Raw genomic sequence first — 19,270 nt, forward strand, 5'->3', positions numbered from 1 at the left:
GCTATTTTACACTTCATTGCTCCCTCAAGGACAAAGCTGCAGGCTGTGCCAATTTGAAGGGGCCCTTGGCCAAGTGTCCTCTGCCTCTCTTACCAGCAGGGGGAGAGCTGCATGGTGGTGCAGCAGAGGAGAGGGAGGCAGCCACCCAATGAGAAGAAATGTGCTTTAGAGGCTTTCTGGAGAAAGGGTGGTGATGGTGGCTGTGCCTGGCTTGCCAAGTACTTTTCTGTAAAAGAAATTATTATTATTATTATTATTATTATTATTATTATTATTATTATTATTATTATTGCAAGAAGCATCAAGGTGATGTTGCTGTTGGCAGTGGTAGGCCTTCAAAGAACTGTGTGTCCCCAGGCATTTGCCCTACCATTCTGGGTGATGGTGCCAGGCCTTGGGCAACATTATACACATTATGATTGTTTCCCGCAGTAGATAAGGTGAGGAAGAAAGAGATGCATCTAGGAAAACTGAACCTAGATAGGCATTTAAAGATGTGTGCATGTGCAGGCACATTTTAATCACACACTTTACATGTTTGCTGTAGAAAACACCACTGTAGTACTACTGTTCCCTGCAGCAATCAAAACATGCTCTTTATAAAAGTAAAATATACCTAAGCAAAAATGCTCAATTTACATTGTTTTATTTGTAGTATCCAACAGCTGAGATCCAGGCTAAATGTAACATGGGAAAACCATAGCTGGATCTCTTGAAAACTTTTCATTTTGGAAAAAAAGGAGCCAGGGGGCTACCATGTTTTGGACTGTATCTGTATCCTTTCCTCTCTGCATTTAGTAACAGCTCTTGCAGAGGTAAGTGGAGAACTTTGGAAGGAACTTAGAAGGTGATATTTTAAAGGTCTAACAGCCTATATATCCATGCTTTACTTTGCTGCATGTTTTGGGGTTCTCTCACAAAAGAGTTCTTTCCTCAAACCTGGATTTGGGCATCCAAGGAATTTCCCTTTTTATTATACCTAGTATTTTATTCTTTAACCAAAATACAAAACAACAACAACAAGATCTTGTAATGGATTTCTTGAACTGCATTTATTTTGGCCCTGAGTCTGAAGTGTTTTGATGGTGTACGTACTGTATCTCCAGCAATGTTAACAAATAGGAAGAACAAGATGAACACACCGGACACATGAAAACTGCGTGGCCTCTACATAGCTTAACTTCAGTGAAGGGAGGCTTTCTAAGCAGAAATATTAAAATTTCTATTTTGTTTGTCACTGTAATAAATATATGGGTATAGTGATTAACTGCATTCCACCAGGATCCAGACCCAACTGTCTGAATTGCTGTTTGATATTTTTATATATAGATATAGACATCCACACACATGCACATATAAATACATGCATACATATAGAATTGGGAATACAGGAGGATAGGAGAAGGGCCAATTTGCTCTTTTCTCCAGTTGGCTGCCACTCAGCTGGGTTGGGACTGGGAACAAGATGGAACATGGCAGTGTTAATCCTTAGCACATGTGAAAAATGAGACTTGGCCACTCTATGAGCAAAATGTTCCAGTCTTCAGCAGTTACCCTTACATGCCAACATCTCTTGAAGTGGAAAGTCTGTGATACCTGGTGAGAAAAACCTTTTGTACAAGATCACCACAGGGTTAATTCTTTTCATATGCAGACATGGTAATTTCCAGGGGGGTAATAGTACAGAAAGTTGTGGGAGGCACCACTATGATGTTCTCCTTCAAGATCCCAAATGCAGTAAAACAATAACTACTCAAACTAGTCTGCAATTTTTAAATGAAAGGCTGGGTTATTGTTACAGGAGTCAGTTTCTGTGAGCCTCAGGCTTGCATACTCCCTTCACCCTTCTTCTCCTCCACTGCATCCATTTATGATTAACCACATAAGTGTTGTTGTGATGCCTCAACCTGGACAAACTGCAGTTAGTCTTAACTATGCTTAACTAAATGAAGTCAACTCTAAACCAAAGTTTTATGAAGCTGTCTTATTTCAGCTAACGATACATAAGATGCATAACTGCAATGTAGGGTTAGACACAACACAGACATGTGGTTAATTGCTGTTGGCAGTAAAAGCTTTTGATCTGCTCCCAGCCATCCTGGAGAAGGAGAAAGTGGGGGGGGGGCGAGCATATGAGCCAAAGTCTTGTATAAGTAGCTATAAACTACTGTTTGTCGTTGCATTGGAACCAGCTTAGTATCTAAGGGCAAAAAGTTTCAATCCATCACCACATAGTGAGGTCCGAAAGCTATTCTTAGCAGTATAGTGAGCCGCAGAAGTTGGAATGTTATCCTTCTGTTCCCAGGGTTTATCAGGGATCTGATAACAGAAGCCCAGCCTATACTGGTGAGGAAACACACATACACCCAATGCATTTTTTCCTGTGTGTCTCATCTATTCAAATAACAGATCTGGATGAATAAGGAATACAAGGAAAGCCAGATGATTCAATATCTGTCACAACTATTGGTGACTGCTTGTTAGATAAAATTTAAGAGTGACAGTACATTATCACTCTTTTGAGATGCACCATCCATCTGTCCCTGTGTTGGCCTAATGCTGTGTTCCCTTTGAGATAATCTGTCCAGGGTTGCATGCCACCAATAGATGAGGCAGTGGTGCAGGGAAATGGAAAGAAAATTGGTAAGACTACAATGTTTCTTATTTTTCCTGCCCACCCAGGATCTGGATAACATTGGATAAGAGCACACTTAATTTATGCTACCCATTGTAATGCTGAACCATGGTTAAGGGTATATGGAAGATATGCCTTTGAAAGGGAAAGGACTTTGGGCATGGAACATAGATTCCTGCAGCTTAATTGTAACCTCTTTTAGCAGAAAAAAAGGCAGGCAAGCATTGCATATGTTGCTGGCCAAGTAGCAGGCTATTTCTCCTCCTCCTCCTATTTTATATGCACCAAGAATTACCATACCTGTCCCATAGTTCACAGATCTCAGAGCTAACCCTCTCCACTGAGAACAAGGTAGTCATTTATTCAGGGGTGATCCTTTACTCAAACATCCCAACCGAAGCTCTAACTACACATTAAGGCGGTACAACTTACTGCTGGGATATGGGTTGGGCTGCATTTTTGTAAATGCTTCCCTGCCTTCATTCTGCCCCTTTCTATCTCCTTCTCACCTATGTTTCTCCCACTTGCAGAAGAACAGCTAGTGAGAAGCTGTTTCATCTGGAAAGCAAGGGCAGGAGAAGGATTCAGCACCTGTTCTGCACCAGTTTAAGTGGCTTCTTCTCCTATGCTCATTTTTCAGTTTTACAGCAAGACAATTTTACCACCATTTTCATGGTTGCATCTACATTGATGCTTGGAAAGTGACCACTTAAAAAACATTGCCACTGGAGCCTTTCCCAGTGCTAACCCTAGGCAGTAAATGCCCTGGATGCAACTCTGGTCTTGTTTTCTCTTGACTTTTATCTCTTCTTCCTATTCACTGACCTTGCTGCCCCCAGGATCCTCCTTTATCTACTACCCTGTTTTTTTTGGGCTACTATTGCCACTTTATCTGCTTTTAGTTACTGTTAGAGGAAGGACTCCTGGGAGCCAAAACAAAGAGAGGAATCTGGGTGATAGATGGGAAACATGGGACAAGTAGCCATAAGCCCCTGGTTCAGCTTTCACTCTTGGGTACCTCAGTCCCAGTTTGGTCATTTCCCCAAGAATTTAAAGAATCACGTCCTGTCTGTAGCAAACTTGGGCTGCAATCCTATGCATACCTACTTGGAGCAAGCCACATTAAGCATAGTAAGGCTTTCATCTGGGTAGAAAGCACAGAACAGTGTCTTGCTTATGATTGTACTGTAGTCCTAATCCATTCTGGCTGGGACTGAAGCAAAAGAGAGAGGCAGTGGCAAGAAGGATCTCTTATGTGTACCCTGAAAATGTTGGGGCTACTTAGGCCAGTGAGTAGTAGATTATGTGAGATAGTCTTCAATTCCCTTATAGTAAAATGACTATCATGAGGAGGAGAAGGTGTTATGAAGAAAGCTGATGTAAGGTCTTAAAAAAAACCCTTGTATGCCAATAATACTTGTTGGCATCCGACTGTCTTGGGAGACAATGGAAGAGTGCAATTTTGAGAGGAAAGTGAAACCATTGGAGAGTTATAGTGCCTGCTGTGGCTGTAGAGACTGATATGTCAAAAATATGTTTTGTTGCAGGTGGGACAGATGAAGGCATCTGGGTTTTCTGCTACAGGTGCACCATTGCTTTCTTCTCTCTGTGCTTCTCGGTCAATCCTGCTCTGGTCATTGCTGTGGATACACGACCTGACTGCTTGCCTCCAGGCACTGCGGTCATCTGAAAGGGATTCTCATATGGCAGGGTTAATGTTGCCAGCTTTTATGTCATGTTTGCAGACATCTTTGTAATGCAGAATTGGTCTGCCAACAGGCCTAGTGCCTGAAGCCAGCTCCTCATACAGCACATCCTTGGGGACCCTGCCATCTTCCATTCTGTGTACATGGCCAAGCTAGTGTAGATGACACTGGGAGAGAAGTGTGGACATGTTTTCTTTACAGGGCCTTGCTTGGCAGGTAGACCTATATATGAATTTGTAGTCTGAACTGTACAAAGGTATTTCCAGGAGATGTTCAATAAGGAATTTTAGAATTCACTATGAAAGAAAAAGATGTAGAAGGAACCAAGTAAAGAACAGTACAGAGAAAAAAGAAACCCCAGCAGGTGTGGTTTTTGAAGTAAAATGCAGGTCTCTTTTAAATTCCAAAATGATTTTTTTTTAAAAGGCCTGTGTTTGATTGATATACTGCTGGCTGTGGGAATTACAGCACTGTAAGCTGTGCGGGGCGGGGCGGGGGGGGGGTGTCAGTTAGAATTCTGGTTCAAAAAATGTATGTTGCCTATAACACATGTTTCAAGCCTTTCCCTGGTAAGAGCTATGTTGAAGGATGGAGTTTACTACGTATTCCAGAAGATCAGACAAACTCGTCACTTTTTTGAGTCTGCTATGCAAAATCCAATGCAGTGCTTACTTCATTGGTTGGTTGTCTTCTGTGAACTTGGAGCAACTGCTTTAAACATTTTGGCGATCATGCCATCATCCTGCACCTGCTTCACTGTCTTATTCCACCCTGCACTTTATCAAATATACAAGTCCTGAAGCTTCTCTGTGATTGAATTTGTCCCTGAAAACTGGAAACCTATACTGTATACAGCCTTGCTGCAGCCAGTGCCGTCTCTGATTCTGTATTCATGTCAAGTTGCTTCTCAGTCTGACAGAGGGAACTAAATATATAAGTGTGTGTGTGTGTGTGTGTGTGTGTGTGTGTACACACCATTAAATCTTTTTCCATTTTGTTACTTGAAGCAGGTCCTGTGGCGTCTCTCACTTCTACTCTAGTATCTGTCACTTGGGGGAGTCCTGGCTTGCCAGCTCTGTTGTGCCTTGTCAGAAGACTGCAAGGTGGTGTCAATGACTGTGGATTAGTGACAGTGGAATTTTGCCTTCGTTACTCAGAGGCTGCTAGTGTTGCTGTTTGCTGTGCAGTGTTGTTTTTTTCCTTTATTTCTTCCTTTCTTTCCTGCCGCAGAAGGGGCAGAGTCCATTCCCTGGGAATGAGCTGCCATTAGGAAGAGTAAAGCAGACCGAAGGAGAGAGAGAGAGAGAGAGAGAGAGAGAGAGAGAGAGAGAGAGACGGCACCAAGCATTCCAATTACGTCAGATCTGGTGGGAAAATAATACAGAGTACTTTGGAATAGGCTGCCTTCTGGGCAATTGTTTCTTCATCTCTGCCAACTACTGCTGGAAAGATAGCACGAGTGTGTGTGTATGCGTTTATAAAGCACCTTAATTAATCTGTGCTGCCTCTCCTACAAAGACGGTGTTCTGGCCATGGTGAAAGAAAAAGGTAATCCAGCCTTGCATATTCTTCTAGGTTAGGATTGAATTGGCTTGGCAAGTTACTGTGTCGGTCATGTTTGCTTTTCCATGTTGCTTTTCCACGCAAAAAAACTGATGTGCCTGATGGTTCCTGCTCACATTTTACTGCTCATTTATTTATTTATGTTAACTTCAATGATTTCTAATGAGTGATTTGATTTAAAGTTAGATCTGATGCATTAGGTTCTCAAATTAAAAGTCTGTAGCTTTGATCCATTAAAAAAAATAAAATGTAGGCATGGGTTGTTTTTAGAATTGTGCTTTGGTTGTTCTTAGCCCTGGCAAGTTTTGGAGTGTCTTTTAATGGACACCTTGACATTATGCTTTGAAATGCCATTAAGTTGCATTTATGAAACCACATGCTTAAGTAGAATTGTCCCATTATTGAACTTCTCTAGAAAAATCAGTGGCAAAAGCTGGACCTCAGTTGCTTTAACAATCCCAGCCTAACCAGTATGTGTCAAGCTTCTTCTGGACAAGTGCTGCTAACAGATAGCTATTTGAGAGGAAATGGCTTGAGTCACCCACCCGTAGGCTTCTGTATATTAACAGCACAAACTTGTGGGTGGAGTGTGTTTGGATAAGCTGCTCCTTTTAGCAAAGATGCCTCTGTGCCTCTTCCTGAAATAATTTGCAGTAGGTTCAGATTTAAAACCCGGGCTGATGATTTAAGTGGGTTATTGCACATTAATTCATTTCTGGGTTTTTTTTTCTTGCTGTAGAGTTATGTACATCTTGCATAATCTAGCTGGATTCTGACACAAGGAAGAGATTTAAGTGTAATGATGTTTAATTCATTTAATATTTATTTATTGGATTTATATCTCACCTTTCCTCCAAGGACCTCAGTGTGGCATACATGGTTCCCCCACTTCTCATTTAATCCCCACAACAACCCTGTGAGGTAGGTTAGACTGAGAGGCAGTGACTGGCCCAAGGTCATCCAGTGATCTTCGTGACCAAGCTCTCCTAGGTGCTAGAGCAACATTCTCAACCACTGCGCCATTCTGGCTCCGTACTGGTTTAAGTAGATTAGGCCTGCTTCTGATGGTGTGGTATGAAATTGTGCATTTTCAGGCATACTTCTGCTTTGTCTTTTCTATGGAAAATAGATGCTTTAGGAAGCCAACCTGGCAGATGCCTGCCTGCCATGGAAAACCAAAATACTGGTTCTTTCCCGTGTTATATTGATAATGTATCTTGAGGTACAAGTGTTGCAGTTCCATCCCTCCCAAAAAAACCAACAACAACCAGAAATAGCTTCTTTTGGACATTAACATTTAATACAATGATAGTCAAAGTATTAGAAAAATGATGTGGGGAAATCACATTAATTGGGAAAGCCACCATGAAGTGATACAGGCGTCATTTCAACTGGAATATAAGTAGATCCAATGTAGTGCAATCTAGTTAATAGTAGCCCCCCCCCAAAAAAAACCCACACAACAACATTCTTTGTTACTTTAATAGCCAGCTTTAATATGCACATAGGGAAATTTGGAAGCTGTGATGCTGGAGTTCTTGTGACCTTAAAAGACACAGGTTTACAATGTTACTGATGCCATAGTTTTATTCCTTCACATGCACACCCTGTTCAGTCAGATATTTGTTGATTTGGCCAAGTTTATTTGACTATGCTGTCCATTCTGCATTGTATCCAAGGGCACCCTGCCCCCTTCTATACGCAGGAGCAAGGGGGTGGGGATCAGCTTATGTGTTCTCTTCAGTCTGTACCTGTCTTCCAAATAGCCACCTGTCAGTTGAGAATTAGGAGCCCCACTGAGGAATGCAACAGGGTGTTGGTGGGCATTCCAGCATGGTGATGTTTCCCTCCTAAGTGGCAGGCCTCTATTAGCAGCAAGTGCTTCTCTAGTGGAGGTCAGAAATGGGGTTATGTGGGTGATGAACAGACCTTCAGTAAGCAATAACCAGTTCACTTCAGTGGAGAGGTACTGAAAGAATACAGCATGTTCAAATCTGTAATCGGCAGTTTCTGAGAGGGTGACCAGTTTGTAACTCTCTTAATAAGGCTGTCAGGTGACCCCTTTTATGCTGTTGCTTGCCCCATACTTACTACAGCAATAATTTGGTTTTGTTTTTTACTTTTGATTTGTAAACCTAGTGTTACTATGCACTCTTCTGCCAATATTCCTCATTTCTGAAGGCAGGAGAAAACTGAGCAGAACCCCAGATGGTTGACCAAAGTGCATAGGATAGGTTCAGGATGATATTATTATATGTGAGAAAGAAGCTCCAGCTCCAGCTTCGGCAGAGTGTGTTTCCTTTGTATTGCTCTGATAGCTGTGATTTTCCACCGGGGCAAAATGATGTAATTAAGAGAATGGTGTTTGTACAATGCCGTATCGTCTGTAATTTCCTTAGCAACACACTGACTTTGTACACAAACTGGAATTTGACACAGCTAAATGGTACTTTGGCATCTGCAAATATGAGGAAATGTTGTCATTTTGCATGTCAGTGAGACCCTCTCAGTAAGAATCCAATCCTGTCAGCTGTTGTTATGATGCATAAGCAAACTTGCTCTAATAAAATTCTGTTGATTGAACCTGCTTGAAAAGGACTTTATTCTACATGTTATTGGAGCAAGAATTATTTTCTGTATTATTATTATTATTTTGCAATACACAAAATAAATGTCATGGAATAAAAATAAAAAGTGAGAATGTAATAAAGGGGAAAAAGGAAAGAAAGGTATACTATATCACTAGAAGAATTAACAATTACAATATATATTTATCTAATATATAGATATTATTATCAAAGTACAGATATATTTATTTTAACATACTATATTTTGTATAAACGGGTTCCAAATTTCAGTATACTTGCCCATGCAAAGTCTACGTCTATAAGCAATCCACTCATAAGTGGCAAAGGATTCTTAGGGGAAGCAATGTGCTTTAAATTTATTTTGTGTATGCATCACTAATTAGCTGCCCATGTAGAAGAAAACATTTCTGTTCTTGTTGAACAAAAGAAGCTTAATTTATGATAAGCTTGTAAAGGTGCTGTTGTGGAGATCAAATGAAGTCAGAGCAGGTTGCTGGTCAAAACTGCTTTTGACAATTTTTCATTCTGATCTGCTGACCAGACATGAGATAATAGCAGCTAACTAGAAGAAGTATCTGTGCAGTTTCTGTTGCCCATCATCTTTTTGTAAGTCTTTGAGTTGCTTTTGTGTAAATTGTGACTAATAAATAGTAATAATAATACTTGGTTTAAGTGTTCACCCTTCTCAGAATTCTCTACAAACTTTGGAGGTTACTTAGTTGAGAAACTGGGTGTGAACTTGGTTTTCTGAAGGCAGAAAGTTTGAAAAACACTGTACTATGCTAAATAAGTGGTGACGGCACTGCTTTTTCTTATACAAGGTCATTTCCCAGCTGCACCAGTTGTATCTGGGAAAGTCTGCCTGCTGTCCGCCACTTGAAGTGCTGATCTTAGCAAATGGATAATCCATCCGTGCTTGGATCATCAGCATTTTCTCACCCTGATTAGCTTGCTTACAGCAGAGATCTAAAAAAGAATGCAAAGTCAACATTGCTGCAGATGAAGAATAAAATCCCAGCCATTTTCCCTCTCTCCCTGAGTATATGATGGCATGGCCAATAACTTTCAGGGTCAGTGTGTTTGCTTGGAATGCTGGTTTAGGATGTTCAATTAATGGCTTAAATTCAGACGGATTAAAAACAATACAGTTCACTTGAATTCAGATGGATTAAATGAGCAGTTGTCTTTTGCCAAGCTGCCTGAATGATGGTCTTAGGGGACAAATATGGAATGCTCAATACTTTCCTGGAAATAACATCAATCTGCAAGAGGGTGGAAGTGGATAGATAATATTTATAGTTCTATTTGAGTTTGTCTCTTAAAGAGAGGTTGGGGGGTTGGTTCTCTCTCATTTTGCAGACCAGTTCTAACTGAGATGCATGAGTTGATTGAAAGCACTTGCCACTTCAAAGGCTCCTGCACTAGGGCATAATATATAGTACATTCTTCTTCAACTGCTAGTTTTCTGAAAGCACAGAAGAGCCTGACATGCAGGTGCTTCCACAAATATCATAAAACCTCCTTGCAGCACCATGTTTCCCTGAGTGTTTGATTTTCTTGCAAAACTGCAGGGAAACTTGAGATGGGAGGAAAGTGTTTTTCTGCATTTCCGGATTGGTTTAAAGCAGGACTATCAAACATAAGGCTCAGGTGCCCAGTGTAACCTGGGCTTCATTCACACAGCTGTTTATACAATTTCCCTGCCATTTTTCTAACAATTATTTTGTGCATTATATTTGACTTTAACATCATGTGAAAGTCAATTCCAGAAAATACGTGGAATAGAATGGAATGTTGTGCAATATTAGTGCTTATTTCCATGTTATAAGGTTCCAGAGAAAATCTGTTTGCAGCCCCCTCAGTCTGAAAATTCACAGGAGGTTTGCACATTTTTTTCACCTTTTCCAGTTTCATGTTGCAGCTGCTGAGGTGACAAGTCATGAGGTGGAATTCTGAAAAGGTTAAGCCTGTAAGAATGGCGGAGTCTAGTGGGAGAACGATGGCATGGAGGAATAACATACATGAATGACATTTGCCGCAACATGGCGGTAAAGCAGTCAAGGTATGACTGGCGTGTGCAGTGTGAAAGAAACGTTAGAAAATGGGACAAAAGTGTGAACCTTATAATCAGTTAAACCAATGCAATGAACCCCACTTGTGAATGCAGCCCTACATACCCTCGTCATGCTCCATACAAATGACTGAAGAGTCTTCAGAGCTAGGAAAAAAATCCCTTAAGAGGGCAGTGAAGCAGTGGCTTGTCTTCTTTTGACTACCACTTGTAAACTCTGCTGGAAAATTGCAGCAGGTGGATGGGAGATTATTTTTTATCTGAGTAGATAAAAACAGTTATTTCTGAGATTTGTCCTGGAATATACAGTTTACATTTCCCTTTTTCATCTCTTTCTGCTCCCTTTTTAGTTAACAGCAATTTCATGTTTTCCTCTAGGCATGTGTTTCTTAACAGCATTGCGACACTGCAATCATTAAGAACAATTCTCTCTCTCTTGAGCTTGGAGATATGCTGATGTGTCACATACTATGTATAGCTTAGTAAGAGGAGCAGGAGTCTTGATAACTGTGGTATTGGAAAAAAATGGGATAGACAAAGTGAAGCAATAGAGGCCAGGCAATCTGTATTCTTTCTGTGACCAAGCTTCACATTGTGTGTAGATCAAAAGGAGTTTTGAAATGGCCTCCTTAATCCACACTTCCTAAAAAGAAACAGTAATTCTGCACTGGGGGGTTTAGTGGTTGGAGGTAGAGATGGGAATTTGGAAACTGGAAACCGAAACATTCCAATGTGGGGGATTTTTGCATGATAAATTGATGTAAATTTCTGGAAATTCTTAACAGTAAGTTGCACATTTTGAAGCTGGACATTTCTGGGGTAAAGTGTTTTTCTTTTAAACATAAAACAAGAGCTTTTTAAATTGTAAGGTATGCTCGCTTTCTCATGTGAATGTAAATACTGAATTATAAAGTGTTAGACATAAACGTATCAGTGTTTCTGCTGTACCTATATAGATATGTTCGCTGTTATTGTGAGCCCCTCTGAGCAGTTTGGGAAATAAATTATTATTTTATTATTAGTTATTAAATTTGTTAGTCGCTTTATTTTGCCCAAGGCAACTTAAGCTAGCAGGACCGATGGTCATGGATGATGGGAATTGTAGTCCAAAAACGGCTGGAAAACCAAGTTTAGGAAATCCTGATCTAGGTCCCATTGATTTTAATGGGATCTAATTGTAATTAATTTAGTTTGGGTCGTAGATTATACAAATGATGCATGCTCAATCCTAGGTCTCTTCTCTTTCTTTCACAAAGTGTATTTTTACAAAATGCGTGATGTCAGATGACATCACATTGTTGTGAGTTTTTTCTTTTTGCTCAAATTTCTTGGTTGCTGTGTGTTTGGCAGTGAAGCTTACAGCTATATCACACATCTCGATGAAATGGAGCTTCCTGATTATCTTTTTAGATAGTTGCTCTTACAGGGATAATGAGCAACTCTAAAACAGCTTGAACTTTCTCATGTGGGAATTATGAATTCCGTCACTCACTTTAATCTAATTTTTTTTTAATTAGCCTAGGACATATGGACCATATCGTTTTGAGGAAGTTTTGTTTCTATTTGGCTGCTTCTATTCTCCCCAATATGGAACTTCTAGGCACACAAACTGAACACTAAGTGCTTACCTGGCGCTTTCAGTGTAAAATTAACGCTCAGAGGTCAGTTTGACCTGCAGTGGATATGATATGTGTGAAGAAATTTTAAAAATGCATTGCAGAGCCAGTGAGGAAAGGGCAAATGAGAGTCAAGGACATCAAAGCACACTGAACATTCTTGCAAATAGTATGACAGAGACCAAGTATCTGACTGAAGGACTCCGGCTACTGGAAAGAAAACTGACTGTGTATCTCTAGAAACTTAATCACATATTACAACACTTCTGCAGAGAAGGTGCTGTGCAGGTGGTGGTGTGTGATGATCCTACATACATGAAAATTGCTGTCTGTACCCACAGTGTTCATGTACACATGCAGTAGTGTATGTGGATGTAGAATTGTTTATGTTACAGTGTAGATGCATGTGATGGATTAAATTATTATGCAGATGTACCTTCCATGTAGAAATTCTGTGTGTTATGAAGTAGCCTGACAGAAGCAAATTACCTTTGGAGTTCAAAGTGGTGATAATTGGGGATCCATGTATGACTTATTCTGATAATGTGAGCGTAGAAGGCCATTCCATTTCCCCACTGTTTACTTAGCTGATAAGGTTAAAGTTAAAATGCAAATCTGATCATTCTACCTAGCAATTTTGTTCACTGAAAGTGAGTGGAAATGCATAAGCAAAGGTGAGGAGATGCTTTATTTAGAGAAGTTGATAGCATCTTTTGTTTCTGATGCAGAGTTTTTTGAACTTACGAATATCAATATTGAAGGGAAAATGCACTTAATTCAAATAAGAAGAAGACAATTTTGCAACTAATGACACACATACTCCAGGTGCATAGTATCCAAGACTGGTCCAAATCCCACTCAGACTTCTCCATAAGAATAAAAATACAATAATAATAAAATAAATAACTCATTAACTGGCTGTTGGATGGTCTCATAGAGGTGTGCTTTCCTGTCCTTATGGAAAGGTGTGCTTTTTATAGGTGAACATGATCAATTGCTAATTGCCGTTTTATACCCTAGCATCTGAGCTTGTCTCCTGGAGGAATGACCTCATGGGGTGGTATTTCTAAGAATATGAAGACATTACAACTGTAATGCACATAAAGCAGATTGGGTAGTATAAAGTGTGCAGACTCAGGGAACAGAAAAAAAATGATTGTCTTTTGAAATTCAGCTGGCTTCTAATAAGCATCTTACAAATTGCATCTGCTGCCTAAAATATGCTCAAAACGTTCTGCTTGCTTTGAAATTAAGGCTTCAAAGTTTCTTTCTTTCTTTATAAAAGTAGCTTTGCTTATGTAAGTATAATATCCTCGGACAAATCATGGCTGTTAATATCTGTTCCAGAGCTGTGCTTCTAAATATAGAAGATCCCAAATTCAATCCCTGGCATCTCCAGGTAGGGCTAGGAGAGATTCCTGCTTGAAATCATGGACAGCTGCTGCCTGTCTGTGTAGATAGTGCTGAACTAGATGGATCAATAGTGTGACTTGGAATATGAATGCTTCCTATGTTCATCAAGCTGCTACAATTAAATTTAGCCCATGCTTATTGTTCTGGGTAAAAAAGTGTGGTGGTGGTGTTTTGATGATGATTCAGGATCTTTCTCAGAGTATGACTATGGAAGAGATTATACCATATGTATTTCTAATGAAACTATTAAAAGAAAAAACCCCATATACTCCCAGTTTGTTTCCTATTTCAGTGCTCTGCATCTCCTTTCTGCTGCATCCAAGGTCACCTCTGTTATTAGAGAGCTTTACCATGTAATGTATATTTCCAGTGGGGCAAAGGTTTATTTTAAAAAATAGCTTCTTCCCAAGAAGCTGAATTCAGTTGCTGAGCTTCAATTTCAGGACTATGGGGAGTGTGGCTGGCCATGTAATTGCGACCATCAGATGTATTGGTCAGGATGTGGCTATGAGATACGCATGAGGCACAAATAGCAGTAATGCTACAAATACCAAAACTATATTTTGCCTCTGGAATTTGTATTTCAATCAGTGCAGGAGCACTACTTCTCTGTGAGGGGTAATGTGGAGAGGGCATATGTGTACAGGGAAGACATAGAAGGATTGTATAGAGAAACTCGTGAAGAAAATGTGTAGTCCTCATGGTTACAAATAGGGAACGTACAAAATACGACAGTGGTATGCAAGAATGTCTGAGCAAAAAAATGGGGTAGATACAGCTTTCAAGAATTATAATGGTGTGCTTACAAAGGAATTTTAATTACCTCTGAATAGGCAGCTTATTTCACACACATACTCAGTTTTTGTATGCACATATTTGTTTCTTCTTTTGAAGTGAAATATTAGTATATTCAGATGAATTGGTCACAATGAACCTGTGAACCAATGAGAAATATTTGAACGCCTCTGGAACCTCCCCTAACAGCTGTTGTTTTTTTAAATCTCTTATTTAGTTTCTAGGATTTCTGATCACCCTGACTCTCTGGAGGGGTTGGGCAGTGCAGGGCTAGGAAGTGAAGGGCAAAGGTTGACTTGGAGAACTTTAGAATTGGAATCCCAAGCAATTTTCATTCAATTTAGTATTGACTGTTGCTCATTGGAACTGGTAGGGCAGAAGGCAGGGAGCCCAACAGTAGGTGGAGCCAACAGATTGAATTTTGACCCCATTCTCCTCTCTGCTGAGTTCTACAAGGGCAACACTCACTAAGGAGGAGAAAGCTGACAAGTAGTGCTACCTCTTGGACTGGTCGTAAGTAAGAAGGCAGGCAGCTGGCAGCTGGCTGAGGGCAGATTGAGGTTGTTGGGGCAGAATCCTATCCACCCAAATGGATCGGCGTTCTCTGGTTAAGTTATTTTGTCATTGTCTGGATTCCAAGGGTTGTCTTCTTAATGATACCTTATTGGTGCAGGTTGGATAATACGTTTTTTTGAACCTTTTAGTGTAAGTAAAAGAATGACACTTGCTGCTTCTGTATGACGCATCACTTGCACAGTGCCATTTGTCCTTGTGTCATAATTTTTACTTGGCCAGAAAGTTAAATAAAAAATAAGGCACATTTAATATTTTTGTAAAAAAATTGTCCTACTTTTTCAGCTTTTGAGTGTTCTGCATCTAAGCCAGGCACCCCCAACCTGCAGCCCTCCAGATGTTTTGGCCTACAACTCCCATGATCCCTAGCTAACAGGACCAGTGGTTAGGGAATTGTAGGCCAAAACATCTGGCGGGCCGAAACTTGGGGATGCCTGATCTAAGCTTTTTAAGATGTTTGATTTGCCTTTAATTTTTGTGGAACACTGTCCCTTGTTTTAGGGGTGGGTAGGGTTTTACTGTTTTTCTGTTCTGCTGATTTGTTGTTGTTTTTTGTTTTGGTTACACAGATTCTGCAGGATTTTATAGAGTTTCAAAGACGTACAAACTTACCAAAGATTATAGTGCGACAAAATAAATGTGTGTGCACCATAAGTGGCAGTGCCTCCATCACAATTTTTTTCATATGACTTAAAAACAAGTATTCATCTTCATCCATAGTAAGACTTCTCCCTTGTTACACTTTGTTGCATCCATATAAATTTTCCATTGGCATACAAAGAAGCTATGTCACCAACCTGTAATTAGTGTCTTCCACACAGGACAATACCAGTAGGTGGCTCTTTGTAGGACTGTCAATCAAGGCTTTATTGTAAACAGTTCAAATTACACCAGCAATAGATAATACAGGCTGCTGATGAAATGTTGAAGATGCAGGTTCAGAAAGTCTGTATAGTCTTTGATTAATCAGGTTTGAGACTTTGTTTATATGTCAGTATCACTTGACAGACAACTTTTGTAGCAGGCTTTTGTAGCACCTCACTTATAACTTTGGATTTTGAGAAGTCAGTACAGAAGCTGGAAGAGAAAATAGCAGTGAACATTAGTTTTCAGCTGGCAAGCTGTGGCCTACAACCTCAGGTGGGTCACACCACCAGTTCCAGGATGGTCTTTTATAGATAGGGAGAGAGTGAGAGAGGAGGAGACAGAAGTGTACAATGAGAGTGCAAATAAGAAAAGTAAGTGTGAGTGAGTGAGTATATAATAGAATCTTGGAGAAGACTTCAGCTGAGGGATTGCTAAATAGGAAGAGTGTTAGCATTAAGGTGTCAGGACTTCTGCAGTAATATATCCACAACACCAAGAGTAGGATGAAAGCAGTATACAACTAACCACTAACTAATACAGTTTTTTGGACTCAACAAGCTGCCTCGTAGCACCTGTGTTTTCATGTTAACTGGGCCTGCAATGATGCTATTGCTAGTTTTATTTTGTAAGTGAATACCCAGTGCCTGGGGTGGTCTTCATCCACCCCCTTTCATAATTACTGTGTTACCTCAGTTGCCAGTTAATGCAGTGGTCTTTTTTGGGAAAGCTAATAACCCCAGTCTTGTAGTCCGAAAATAGAACTTCATTACTTAAAGATTAGGGAGGGTTCACCGAAGGCTGTGTGCTGCTGGGGTCTTATTTAGACATAATTGCTAATTAAAACATTAGTCGGCATTCCCTTCAGTGTTTTGTGCACTCATATGGATTAAATAACAGGGCACTGTAAATAGAAAGCAAGAAACCTATCAGAAGTGTGGTGGGTGGCGGGGGTTAAGGAAAAAGCATTTTGTCTTCCTAGCTGTTTTGCTGCCATAAAATATTTTAAATGTGAAGTTTGGTACTATGGAATTACATTAATGTACACCACACCTTTCAACTGTAAATATAATAGATGTTTACACTCCTATAAACTAAGCAAATCTACAAAAAGGGAAGGAGGGAGAATTCAAAGGTTGAAACATATGAATGTAAGCAAAGTGACAGTCTTTTTATGTCCCATTAATTCCAATAGACTAAGTTAAGGACATGTCTTCCTATATCCTTTCCTTACTCATGATCAAGAAATTGGCTGCAATTCATTTCAGCCCATAATAAGGCATATAGTCAAATGAATACAGTATCTATAGATTCCTCAGGTAGGACAGCTGAATTGAAACCTTTATTTGTTTCTATTGAATAAAACTATTTCTGTGCCACCATATCATTAAATATGAGAGCGATTTACAATGTTAAAACATAAAATACTATTTAAAAGTGCAGATGACTTCAGGATAAAAATTCATCAGCTGCAGGGCACTGTCGACATGAAAAAGTCTTCAGAAGATGCCTGAAAGTTAAAAGTGAGGATCTCTGCTGGGAAAGTGTTCCACAGGATGGGGACCAGCATCACTAAGTAACCATCTTCTAGTTGAGACTGGTCTGGCTTCTGTAGCTTTGTAAAATATTTAAAATGAGCAACTACTCCAAATTGAGGGTTGGGATTCTCTGCATCCCTAATATTACAGTGAACATTTATACTTTAGCATGCTAGCAATATTGACTGACATGACTTCCTCAGAATTATTTGGTTAAAGTGCTGTTGAGTTTAGATGGATTCAGAAATGAATGTTAGTCTGACACAGTTTTTTTTTTATTATCCCTGCCCTGCTTCCGGTATTTTCTTACTTTGTATGAAGTGTACATCACATTGCAAATGGCCTATGAAGCCTGTTTTTATGTGATCCCCTCTTTCAGATTCTGAAGAGGTTACATCCCAGGAGTGTTTGAACACATGCTTTTTAATGAAAGTGTAGATTGACTGTCAGGCTATTGAAGCAGAATGCAATTCACAGGAATCTAAAATATTTGGCTATGGGTGGAAAGCCTACCGGTGTGGCAGGGGTATCACTTAAGCCCAGTGGATCTGGCAAATCACTACTAGTGGAGCTCTTATCACAAGTGTTAGATCATTTAGTGCAAGCTATGGTTTGACATTGCTTGTGTTTTCTTTAACTGCTTTCCCCATCACTCCCTAGTGAGTGTCATACATATTTTTTTAAATGCATCTTTTTGGTTAAAGCTCTGTGAGAAGCTGGACAAATCTGAAAGAAAGTCTTGTGCATATAATTTCTCATTATTTTTACAGTGGCACATCCTCAGGAGCCTCACCATTCCACAGAGAAGCCAGTCATCCACTGCCATAAATGTGGGGAGCCATGCAAAGGAGAAGTGCTTCGTGTCCAGGCCAGGCATTTTCACATCAAATGCTTTACCTGCAAAGGTACCGTGACGCTCATTTTTCTTACAAGCTTATGAACTGGCCTCATCAAATTGTTCACTTATCTTTTTTCATCCAAAAAACATTGTAATGTATTATTTGCTCTGGCTACCCACTATGCGAGTGCAGATGGGATCTAGATCCAATGAAGAAGAATCTCAGAATCTCAGAACTATCTCCAAAGTGAAAGAAAAAAAAAGAGCACCACTTGTACAGGCAAGTGAGTGGTATGCAGTGGGTGGTAGACTGTCTAAGGTGATTTACCTAGTTAAAAATCCCTTCAGCTGATTACTGAGTGGTTTTGACCCTGGGCTTATTCACACTTACCTTTTGCCCCGCTCTTGTGTGTGATGCGCTTGGGTAACTGACATAGAAAATAACAGATTGACTAGACCTGAGCATCTGTGTGGGAACAGTATTGCAAGGGAGTGTACATTCTTCAAAGAATTTTACAAAGAAAACTATTACAAAACAGTAGGATGGCTTGGGAAAAGGGAAGCAGGTATGTTTTATAAAGCAGTCCTGCACAGACACCCATGTCTTTTAAAAAAAAGTTTATCTCACCACCCACGCCCAACAGAAAATCTGTTCCTCCTCTTCCACCCTCCCTACTCCAGTCTATTACACATGGATGGGATGTTGCCCTTGCATGAGCATAGCACAATAAAATGTGCTTGTGGCCTGCTTTCAGTGTTCATTGAGAAGAGTCCAGTGTTTCTAGCCCTGAAATCATATGATTATGGTTTGAGATGCAGCATGGTTTTTCTTCCCTGACTGTAGCTTACATCTCAAGAATTGTTTAGACTGTGATCTCTCAGATATGACAATTTTCATCAGAACCATCAGCTGGGAGACCTCCATCTGCTGTGACAGTGACATACAGAAACTCGCTGCACATATACGGTCTCACTCTCCCAGTTCAGGCATCATGATCAAACTGCAGCTTGGCCATTGGGAATGTGCTGCGGGCGCACATGCTCTGCTCTACCCTTTCATAAGCTGACCC

At 40.1% G+C, this 19,270-nt stretch overlaps 1 protein-coding gene across 29 annotated transcripts in view; it reads left to right on the plus strand.

Annotated features, from left to right (window-relative positions):
* ABLIM1 (actin binding LIM protein 1) overlaps window positions 1–19,270 on the plus strand; it is a 205,634-nt gene that overhangs the window by 69,940 nt on the left and 116,424 nt on the right. For 27 of the 29 annotated variants that reach the window (XM_053389127.1, XM_053389129.1, XM_053389124.1 and 24 more), the window contains one exon: window positions 18,133–18,267. The exons of 1 other annotated variant lie outside the window; for it this stretch is intronic. In XM_053389127.1, the coding sequence (XP_053245102.1) occupies window positions 18,133–18,267 (135 nt within the window). Of the gene's footprint in view, window positions 1–5,477; window positions 5,890–18,132; window positions 18,268–19,270 lie in introns of those variants that run through there. One more of the 29 variants, XM_053389128.1, reaches the window with a different exon arrangement.

The sequence above is a fragment of the Podarcis raffonei genome, chromosome 5, assembly GCF_027172205.1.
Source record: "Podarcis raffonei isolate rPodRaf1 chromosome 5, rPodRaf1.pri, whole genome shotgun sequence".
NCBI lineage: Eukaryota > Metazoa > Chordata > Lepidosauria > Squamata > Lacertidae > Podarcis > Podarcis raffonei.